At 54.7% G+C, this 10,605-nt stretch overlaps 1 protein-coding gene across 1 annotated transcript in view; it reads right to left on the bottom strand.

The window, feature by feature from the left end:
• The window catches only part of ELN (elastin), a 55,052-nt gene that overhangs the window by 18,590 nt on the left and 25,857 nt on the right, over positions 1-10,605 (bottom strand). Inside the window, exons 20-30 of the mRNA XM_026456596.1 lie at positions 9,716-9,769; positions 8,131-8,259; positions 7,859-7,900; positions 6,878-6,934; positions 4,431-4,595; positions 4,283-4,342; positions 3,945-4,091; positions 3,299-3,337; positions 1,378-1,431; positions 1,236-1,292; positions 903-980 (exon numbers count right to left, since the gene is read on the bottom strand). Coding sequence (XP_026312381.1) covers positions 903-980; positions 1,236-1,292; positions 1,378-1,431; positions 3,299-3,337; positions 3,945-4,091; positions 4,283-4,342; positions 4,431-4,595; positions 6,878-6,934; positions 7,859-7,900; positions 8,131-8,259; positions 9,716-9,769 — 882 coding nt within the window. The remainder of the gene's footprint in view (positions 1-902; positions 981-1,235; positions 1,293-1,377; positions 1,432-3,298; positions 3,338-3,944; positions 4,092-4,282; positions 4,343-4,430; positions 4,596-6,877; positions 6,935-7,858; positions 7,901-8,130; positions 8,260-9,715; positions 9,770-10,605) is intronic.

Here is a 10,605-nt window from a genome sequence, read left to right as displayed (position 1 = left end):
CGAGGCTTCCATGCAGGCCGCTCGCTGGTAAGGCCAAAGTGACATCCTCTCAACAATGGAAAGTTACACTCTGTGAGAGAATTTTATTTTATTTTTCTTTTTTTTTTTCTCCATGGGTCTCAGCTATTTTCTCTCAAGTTTTTGAGAGAATTTTTTGGGTTTTTTTGTAATTGAGACGAAGTCTTGCTGTCTTGCCCAGGCTGGAGTGCAGCAGCGCGATCTCGGCTCACTGCAACCTCCGCCTCCTGGGTTCAAGCAATTCTCCTGTCTCAGTCTCCTGAGTAGCTGGGATTACAGGCATGCATCACCATGCCCGGCTCATTTTTATATTTTTAGTAGAGACATTGGTGGAGTTGCTGGAGCCCATGTTGGCCATGCTGGTCTCGAACTCCTGACCTCAGGTGATCTACCCACCTCTGCCTCCCAAAGTGCTGGGATTATAGGCATGAGCCACCATACCTGGCCTCTTTTTCTTTTTCTTTTTTTCTTTTTTTTTTTTTTATGACAGGGTCTCACTCTGCTGCCCAGGCTGGAATGCAGTGGTGCTATCTCAGCTCACTGCAGCCTCCGCCTCCTGGGCTCAAGTGATCCTCTGGCCTCAGCCTCCCAAGTAGCTGGGAATACAAGCGCTCACCACCACACCCGGCTAACTTTTGTATTTTTGGTAGAGATGAGGTTTCACCATGTCACACAGGCTGATCTCAAACTCCTGACCTCAGGTGATCCGCCCGCCTTGGCCTACTAGAGTGCTGGGACTGTAGGTGTGAGCCACCACACCTGGCCAAGAGGACATCTTGAGCAAAGACGTGGCAGGGGTGGGAAAGAAAGTCTCTGCCTCTGTCTCCATCTCTGTCTCTCATACACACACTCCACGCACTCACTGATTGCAGAACAACTCTTACCTCCAAGGCCCCCAATACCTGGGACGGCTCCAAGCCCTCCAACTCCGAGTCCTCCGACTCCGAGTCCAGCGGGTGCCCCTAGGCCTGTGGAGAGAGCTCAGCATTGGACTCTGCCGGTCAGAAAGGTGGGACTGAAGCCTCAGCCTGCGGAGGGTGGAGGTGTCCTCTGGGGACCCAGTTGGAGCCTGAGCTCTCCTGGCCTTCGATGGCACAGTGGGGCCAGGAGGTGTCTGGGGCAGGGAGGCTGAGTCTACAGTCCCTGGTCAGAGGCTCCTCCCACACCCTGGGGGCATGGGGGCCTGGCAGCAGCTCCCACCTCCACCCAGTGCTCACCAAACTGGGCGGCTTTGGCAGCAGCTTTGGCTGCGGCAGCAGCGGCGGGTCCGGCTCCTGGGAATACAGACCGAGTTTAGGGAGGGACTCAGTACTGATTAGCCTCCCTCCCCAGCCAGCCCCTCCTGGGGTTTCAACTCACCCACCACACCACCTGGGATGCCTACTCCACCGAGAGCCCCAGGCACTCCTGCTCCTGCGTGGAGAGGAAAGGAGATGAGTGGTCCATTTCTAAACGATGGGTCTCCCTGCCCCAGGGACAACAACGCAAGCAGACAGGTAGCAGGGGCCATGTGACCCAGGGGAGGAGCAGCAGATAGGAAGTCCAGTCCTTGTTTTGATTTGTTTTGAGATGGGGTTTTGCTCTGTCACCCTGGCTGGGGTGCGGTAGTACAATCATAGTTCATTGCAGCCTCCGACTCCTGGGCTCATGTGATCCTCCTGCCTTAGCCTCTCGAAGGTGTGAGCCACTGTGCCTAGCCTTAAAAGTTCTTTTGTAGGCCGGGTGCGGTGGCTCATGCCTGTAATCCCAGCACTTTGGGAGGCTGAGACTAGTGGATCACCTGAGGTCAGGAGTTTGAGACCAGCCTGGCCAACATGGTGACACCTGGTCTCTACTAAAAATACAAAAATTAGCCAGGCGTGGTGGTGCGTGCCTGTAATCCCAGCTATTTGGAAGACTGAGGCAGGAGGATCGCTTGAACCTGGGAGGTGGAGGCTGCAGTGAGCTGAGATCGTACCACTGCACTCCAGCCTGGGCGACAGAGCAAGACTCTGTCAAAACAAACAAACAAAAAAACAAACAAACAATGGCAATAGTATCTACAGCAGGCACTTGACATTCTGAGTGCTTCACACTTAGCAGCCCATTTTTTATGCATTGCAGCAGGAAAGGTAGGCACTATTGTCATTCCCATTTTGCAGATGAGAATGCTGAGGCAGAGCAGAGGTTAAACAGTGTGCTCAGGGCTTCAAGGGCGGGAAGTGGCTGGGGAGCCTGCGCCCTTCGTGGCTCCACCACGTGATGTCACTCTGTTTCCCTGGCAATGTCTGTTGACTCAGGCCTGCCAAGCAGTCAGCAGTGAGCAGGGGAGGAGGCAGGGCCGCTGGGGGTCAGCGCTGAAGAAGCCAGGATTTTCCGAGGTAGAAACTGGCCCCAAGTGGACCTGCCAGCTTGGTTGGTGGATCCCCGGGGGAGTCTTCTACGTCCCCCTAACTCTGCTCACAGGAGGCCAGGAATGCAGGGGCCACAGACAGCATGGGTCTGGCCAGGTGGGGCTGCCAGAGCACCAAGCGCAGAGGCTGTGGGACTGCCACGTCCTCTGGGCTGGCTCGTGGCGGGAGCAGTCCTGCTGGCAGGACAGGAAGGCAGGCGGGGGGCCGGGGGTGCCCAGATGAGGAATACCAGCTCCTCTGTTCGGGCCAGAGAGCTGGGGTGGAGGCAGAGACTGTCCAGACTCCTCATACCCACAGCAGGCCCAGCCCCTTCCTGGACGCAGGGACTATGAAACTGTCAGGGTCAGAGCGGGCTTAGGGACGGTGGAATTACCTCCTGGGGGGCAACTGGGATTTCAAGGGTGTTTTTGGTGGTCACAGGGGTTGAAGGCAGCACAAGCATTTAGTGGGCAGGGGCCAGGTTTTTAAACTGTCATAAATGTGTCCTAGAAACTGTCTTCTTTTTTTTTTGAGACAGAGTCTTGCTCTGTCGTTCAGGTTGGAGTGCAGTGGTGTGATCTTGGCTCACTGCAGCCTCCATCTCCTGGGTTCAAGTGATTCTCCTGCCTCAGCCTCCTGAGTAGCTGGGATTACAGGCGCACACCACCACGCCTGGCTAAATTTTGTATTTTTAGTGGAGATGGGGTTTAACCATATTGGTCAGGCTGGTCTGGAACGCCTGACCTCAGGTGATCTGCCCGCCTCGGCCTCCCAAAGTGCTGGGATTATAGACGTGAGCCAACATGCCCAGCCGAAACTGCCTTTTTCTATCATGACCACCCCAGTCCTGTGCTGTCAGGGATGGTGTGGTGGCAAGGGAGCCACAAGTGGTTGTGGGGTGTACTCACCATATTTGGCTGCTTTAGCGGCAGCCAGGGCTCCAGGTACTGGGGAGAAAGAAAAGTCGGGGGGTGGTCAGCAGCGGAGCGCTTTGCCTGGGAGTTCTACTGCCTCCTCTAGGGAGCCCTCCCTGACCTCCTTGGCCTTTTGCGTCCTCAAAGCTCTGAAGCTGTACAGGCACAGAGCTTTAGGGCTGAACAGTGCCCCTGCCTTCCATCTGGCCCCTCCTTCTCTCTTCAGGCCTAGCATGGCCTGCCTGAGGCTGGGCACAGAGTGGGGCTCAGTAACCAGCTGGTGAAGATCTGGAGTTCCTAGTGGCCCCCCGGCCACAGAGCACTGCTGAAGGGGAGCCAGGCTGATCTACCTGCTCCTTCCCTGGGTGGAGGGCAAGCTTTTTCTCAGTCTGCAGCCCTGTCACCCCTCTACTGAGAAGGCAGATACTCTGCAGTTGGGCAGCCTGGGGTCTCTTGGCCTGGTCTGCCCTCCTCCCGCTGTCCGTTACCCCCAGATACTTAGGAGAACCTAACGAGGATTTTACTATGCACCCCTGGGTGGTGAGGGGGTGCTGGGGAGGTGCTGGGAGTAGGAGGGATCTCGTTCCCTGAGCTCAGGGGACAGGCTCCGCCTAACCCCTAGAAGCCCCCTCACCCGCACCTGCCCCGAAGCCAGGAACACCAACACCAACTCCAAGTCCAGGAACGCCGGCACCAACTCCAAGTCCAGGAACGCCGGCACCAACTCCAAGTCCAGGAACAGCACCAACTCCAAGTCCAGGAACAGCACCAAGCCCAGCTGCAGCTCCTGCAGACAGAGGGCAGTGGTGGTGACAGCAGGCAGGGAGCATGCCCCTGAGGAGGTGTCCTGCCCAGGGAGCTGAAACTAGTCCCAAAGGAAGGGGCCCAGATCCACGCAGCAGCCTCTGCCCTGGCCGTTGCTCCTAACCAGCTCTGGGCTCACTGGGGAGAGGAGAGAAAGGTGGGCGAGGCACTCACGGAGCTGGGCTTTGGCAGCTGCCTTGGCAGCAGATTTCGCTGCAGCTGGGGCTCCCACTCCTGGAGGGAGAGAGTGGGGATTAGAGATGGAGGTGGGGCCGATGGAGGCTTCGGGGGCCCCTCAGGCTCACTGACTCATGAAACTCACCTGCAACTCCAGGGCCGATGCCAACGCCAGGAGCCACGCCAACGCCAGGAGCCACACCAACGCCAGGAGCCACACCAACTCCAGGAGCCACGCCAACGCCAGGAGCCACGCCAACGCCAGGAGCCACGCCGACACCAGGAACTAACCCTGTAAGATTGAGAAGAGCTGATCATTAACCAAGGCCCGATCAAAGAGGACAGAAGCTTATGGAAAGAGGGCTAGAGCCTCGGCCCTGGCATAGATTTGCTGTGTGACCGTGGATCAGTTACTTTCCCTTGCTGGGCCTCAGCTTCCTCATCCCTAAAATGAAGTGTGTGCAGGCTCAGGAGTTCATAACCTTGTTTTTTTGGAGACAGAGTCTCACTTTGTCACCCAGGCTGGAGTGCAATGGTGCGATCTCGGCTCACTGCAACCACCAACTCCCAAGTTCAAGCAAGTCTCCTGCCTCAGCCTCCTGAGTAGCTGGGACTACAGGTGCGCACCACCATGCCCGGCTAATTTTTTTGTATTTTTAGTAGAGACAGGGTTTCACCGTGTTGACCAGGCTGGTCTTGAACTCCTGACCTCAGGTGATCCACCTGCCTCGACCTCCCAAAGTGCTGGGATTATAGCTGTGAGCTGCTGCATCTGGCCAGGAGTTCTTAACTTTTTCAGGGACAAGGACCCCTTGGAGATTTGAGGCTGATGGAGGCAGATTTACATTATATAAGGGGCTTTGTAAGACAGAAAGGCTTTGGGTTCAAATCTCAGCTCAGCCACCGTTTAGCTGTGCAACTGTAGGCAAGTTACTTAAGCTCTGGGAACCTCAGTTTCCATATCTGTAAAAGGGAAAAATAAACTCAACTCTATAAGATCGTTTGTAGGCCAGGCACATTGGCTCATGCCTGTCATCCCAGCACTTTGAGAAGCCAATGTGAGAGGATTGCCTACAAATTTTTTTTTTTTTTTTTTGAGACGGAGTCTCGCTCCGTCGCCCAGGCTGGAGTGCGGTGGCGCGATCTCCGCTCACTGCAAGCTCCACCTTCCGGGTTCATGCCATTCTCCTGCCTCAGCCTCCCGTGTAGCTGGGACTACAGGCACCCGCCACCGCGCCCGGCTAATTTTTGTATTTTTAGTAGAGACAGGGTTTCACCATGTTAGTCAGGATGGTCTCGATCTCCTGACCTCGTGATCCGCCCGTCTCGGCCTCCCAAAGTGCTGGGATTACAGGCGTGAGCCACCGTGCCTGGCCTTTTTTTTTTTTTTTTTAAACTGGGCATGGTGGCACGTGCCTGTAGCCCCAGCTACTAGGGATACTAAGGGGGAAGAATCGCTTAAGTCAGGAGTTTGAGGCCTGCAGTGAGCTATGACGGCATCACTGCACTCCAGCCTGGGCGACAATGTGAGACCCTGTCACAAATAAATAGATAATAAAGATTGTTGTGTGTGAGAATTTGGGGCTCAGCAGGCCTGCAGTTGAAATACTGTCTGGCCTATTCAGCCTTAGATATTCTGATCTGAACCTTTTAGTCCACAGGTCCCTAGTGCCAAGGCCTACAGACCCCATGCCCAGGGCCTGAGATACAGTTGAGCTCTACAGTTGGTGCTGCTACAATTTGCCATGTTCAGAAAAGTGTGGGCACCTGGGGCTGCCAGGGTGGCCCTCAAATATAGCAAAAGATGGGGAACAAGAAGTACTGCAGGCTGGGTGTGGTGGCTCAAGCCTGTAATCCCAGCACTTTGGGAGGCAGAGGTGTGAGGATCGTTTGAGCCCAGGAGTTTGATACCAGCCTGATCACCATAGTGAGACCACTGTTGCTACAAAAAAAATTAAAAAATGAGCCAGGCATGGTGGTGGGCACCTGTGGTCGCTGCTTGGGAGTTCGACGCAGGCAGATTGCTTGAGCCTGGCAGATTGAGGCTGCAGTGAGCTATGATTGTGGCACTGTACCCCAGCCTGAGTGACAGAGCTTGACCCTATCTCAAGAAGAAGGAAGAAGAAGGAGAAGGAGGAAAAAGAAGAAGAAGGAGAAGAAAGAAGAAGAAGGAGAGAAGGAGAAGAAGGAGGAGGAGGAGGAAGAAGAAGGAAGAAGAAAGAAGAAGAAGAAGGAAGAGGAGGAGGAGGAGCACAAGAAGGAGAAGGAGAAAGAGAAGGAGAAGGGGGGGAACTGGAGTCTGTCAAGGGGAGCTGGAGCTCAGCATGAGGTCAGGTCCCTAATAGCCTGAGAGGCACCAGGGACTTTAGGAACAGGGAGGCTCACACTGCTCACCCTGCTTCCCTAATGCGAAACGTCACCCACACTCCTAGAGGTCATCAGTGGACCAAAAGCTCTAAGGAGGGCCCACCCCAGAACGTGACAGCCTAAGGGGGGTGGAAAGGAACAGGGAGCTGGGCGGTCAGATCCCAGAGCAGGGCACATGAGAAGGCAGCGCTCCGTGAGCCGATGGCGGGGGTGAGGAGGACTTACCAAACTGGGCGGCTTTGGCGGCTGCTTTAGCAGCTGCAGCTGCTGGGGCCCCCACTCCTAGAGGTGTGAAGAGAAGGGGTGAGGGAGTGGTCTCTCGCATCCCTCCCTGCTTCCCATCTCTAGGCTCAGTCTTCCCATTTGTAAAATGGTGCAGTCGACCTTGGTCAACTCCAGGGACCCTTCCGTGAGACAAACTAAACCGGTCTCTGGGCTGGAGAACACAGCTCACCTGGCACTCCTCCCACGCCCGGCACACCTGGGACTACGCCTCCGGCACCTGGCACCAGCCCACCCAGCACTCCTGCTCCTGCAGCACCTGGGGGAGTGGAGAACTTTTAGCCTTGCCCGTCCCAGTGCTCACTTCTTGGGGGAGCATGGGTGGGTGGGAGAATGGGGGGAAGAAGAGAACGGCTTCCTGGCACCTTCATTTCTTTTTACTTATTTATTTTTATTTTTGGAATCGGAGTCTCCCTCTGTCACCCAGGCTGGAGTGCAGTGGTGTAATCTCTGCTCACTGCAGCCTCTACCTCCCAGGTTCAAGCCATTCTCCTGCCTCAGCGTCCCAAGTAGCTGGGACTATAGGTGCCTGCCACCATGCCCAACTAATTTTTGTATTTTTCAGTAGAGACAGGGTTTCACCATGTTGGCCAGGCTGGTCTCGAACCCCTGGCCTCAAGGGATCCACCTGCCTCGGCCTCCCAAAGTGCCGGGATTACAGGCGTGAGCCACCCAGCCTGGCCAGGCACCTTCGGTTCTGGGGGTGGGGGTGGGGTGATGAGCAGGTCACCAACAGTCCTAACAGGAAGCATCTGAAAAGGACAGTAAGAGTGGAGTGTGGCTTTGGAAGATGGGGCAGGGGCCTCGTGACCTTGGTCCAGGCCATTTTATTCCTGGAGGCCTGGGAGTCAGTTTGCCCTGAGGTTGGTCCTTGAGCCCCGCAGGAGAGCAGGGCTTGGGGTCAGGCAGGGCAGGGGCACTTACCGTACTTGGCAGCCTTGGCGGCAGCTGCTGCCTGAGCTTCAGCTACAAGGAAACGAGAAAGAAAGAGACCCTCAGAAGCCTTGGTTGGGTCTCCTCCGAGCCGTGTTTAAAGCTCTTCTGACCTGTAAGGCACGGACGACCTCGCTTCTCCCCCAACTCCTCCCTGAGCACATTCAAGCCCGATCTACAGTCCCCACTGCCCCTGCAGAGCTGAGCAGACAAGAGGCCCCATCTCTTCTCAACCCACGTCCCCAGATGTGATGAAGGCTCACGGGAAATGGCAGCTCCTGGGACACCTCCGACTCCGGGGATACCTCCGACTCCGACACCATAGCCGGGAAAGCCCCCAGCTCCAACCCCAAAAGTAGGAATGCCTCCAACTCCGACTCCGGCCCTGGCCCCTGCAGAGGGAAGGGAGCCAAATGGAAAGGAAGCTCAGTGAGAGAGGCTGGGCGGGCTCTGAGGGGTGTTGATGGACTGGGAAAGAGGATGCAAGTTTCCCCCAGGCCTTGTCCATAAAAGACAGAAGACTGGGATGCCTGGGTTCCCCGCAGCCTCCACCATGAAGCCTTTAAAAAAAAAATTTGGGCCAGGCACAGTGGCTTATGCCTGTAATCCTAACATTTTGGGAGGCTGAGGCGGGTGGATCACCTGAGGTTAGGAGTTCGAGACCAGCCTGGCCAACATGGTGAAACTCCAACTCTACTCAAAATACAAAAATCAGCCAGGCATGGTAGTGTGCACCTGTAATCCCATTTACATGGGAGGATGAGGCAGGAGAATCACTTGAGCTGGGATCATGCCACTGCACTCCAGCCTGGGTGACAGAGTGAGATTTCGTCTCAAAAAAAAAAAAAAATTTTTTTTTGGCTGGGTGTGGTGGCTCATGCCCATAATCCCAGCACTTTGGGAGGCGGAGGCAGGTGGATCATTTGAGGCCAGGAGTTTGAGACCAGCCTGGCCAATATGGCAAAGCCCTGTCTCTACTGAAAATACAAAAATTAGCTAGGCATGGTGACATGTGTCTGTAATCCCAGCTTCTTGGGAGGCTGATGCATGAGAATTGCTTGAACCTGGGGGGCAGAGGTTGCAGTGAGCCAAAATCATGCTACCGCACTCCAGCCTGGGCAACAGAATGAGTCTCTATCTCAGAAAAAAAAAAAAAAAAGAAAAAAAAGAAAAAAAAATTAATTCATTTTTTATTTTTTGTAGAGATGGGGTCTTGCTATGTTGCCCAGGCTGGTCTCAAACTCCTGGCCTCAAGTGATCCTCCTGCCTTGACCTCCCAAGTAGCTGGAAAAAACAGGCACATGCCACTATGCCCAGCTAGTTTTTACATCTGATGTAGAGACAGGGTCTTGCTATTTTGCCCATGCTGGTCTCTAATTCCCAGCCTCAAGCGATTCTCCTACCTTGGTCTCCCAAAATGCTGGGATTACAGATGTGAGCCACTGCACCCAGCCCCGCCATGAGGCCTTTACGGACACTCTTCAGTCCTCCTCCGGCCCCTCTCCTCTCTGAGCACTTGGGGAAGCCCCCCTTTGTTGGATGTAGAGAGACTATTGGTAGAATCCCCAGACAGTTTTGGGCTCCTCTGAGAGGGCCTTGGCCAGAGCAGGGAGGGTCAGGGTCACTGTCCCCACTGGGAATGCCATCCTGGGACTTTCCCGCCATTCAGCCCCATGGCCCTGTGGTGGAAGACAAACGGGGGAGACATCGTCCTGAGGCCTGTCAGTGACTTGCTCGGTGACCCTGGGCAAGTCACTTCCCTTCTCTGGGCAGGTCGAGGAGAGTCCTTTAGTTCTGGTAAGTAGAGGTCAGGACAGTGTGGGGCAGAGCTGTTAGCATAGTACTCACCGTATTTGGCTGCCTTCGCAGCTGCCTTAGCAGCTGCAGCTGGTGACACAGCCCCTGGAGAGACCAAGAGGGACACAAATACTCAGGAGAGATTGGAGGAGAGCTGCACAGTGTGTATCCGTCTGTCTACTCATCTGTGTGTTGGGCCTTCTTCTTTCACGCCAACATAGAGTTGGCTACATCTCCATTTATGCACTGATGATGTCCCCTACCTGCCCATCTGTATACCCAACCACCTCCATCATCCATCTACCCAATGACCCACCTCTATACCTGTCCATTTGTCTTTTTTTTTTTTTTTTTTTTTTTGAGATGGAGTCTCAGTCTTGTGGCCCAGGCTGGAGTGCAATAGTGTGATCTCAGCTCACTGCAATCTCTGCCTCGCTGGTTCAAGTAATTCTCCTGATCAGCCTCCCAAGTAACTGGGATTACAGGAGCCCACCACCACGCCTGGCTAATTTCTTTCTATTTTTAGTGGAAACAGGGTTTCACCATATTGGCCAGGCTGGTCTCGAACCCCTGACCTCAGGTAATCTGCCATCTTGGCCTCCCAAAGTGCTGAGATTACAGGCGTGAGCCACCCACGCCCGGCTGTCCATTTGTTTGTCTATCTTTGGATCTCAATCCACCCACCCAACCACCTAACTCTCTGTTCACTCATCTATCTACCAGCTTATCCCATCTGCCTATCTATCCATTCGTCTAACCTTCTATCCAACCATCCATTTTGCATTTGCCTGCCCACTCTTCCACCCACCCATCTATTAATCTGCCCCTCCAACCATGTGCTCATTCATCCATCCATCTACCCATCCATCCACCCATTCTTTCATCCAGCCTCCCATCCATCCATCCCCCATCCATCTACCTATTCATCCATTCATCCATCC

This window comes from Piliocolobus tephrosceles, chromosome 8 (genome assembly GCF_002776525.5).
Source record: "Piliocolobus tephrosceles isolate RC106 chromosome 8, ASM277652v3, whole genome shotgun sequence".
NCBI lineage: Eukaryota > Metazoa > Chordata > Mammalia > Primates > Cercopithecidae > Piliocolobus > Piliocolobus tephrosceles.
Note: the sequence above shows the minus strand (reverse complement) of the source record. Positions and strands in the feature narration are given on the sequence as shown.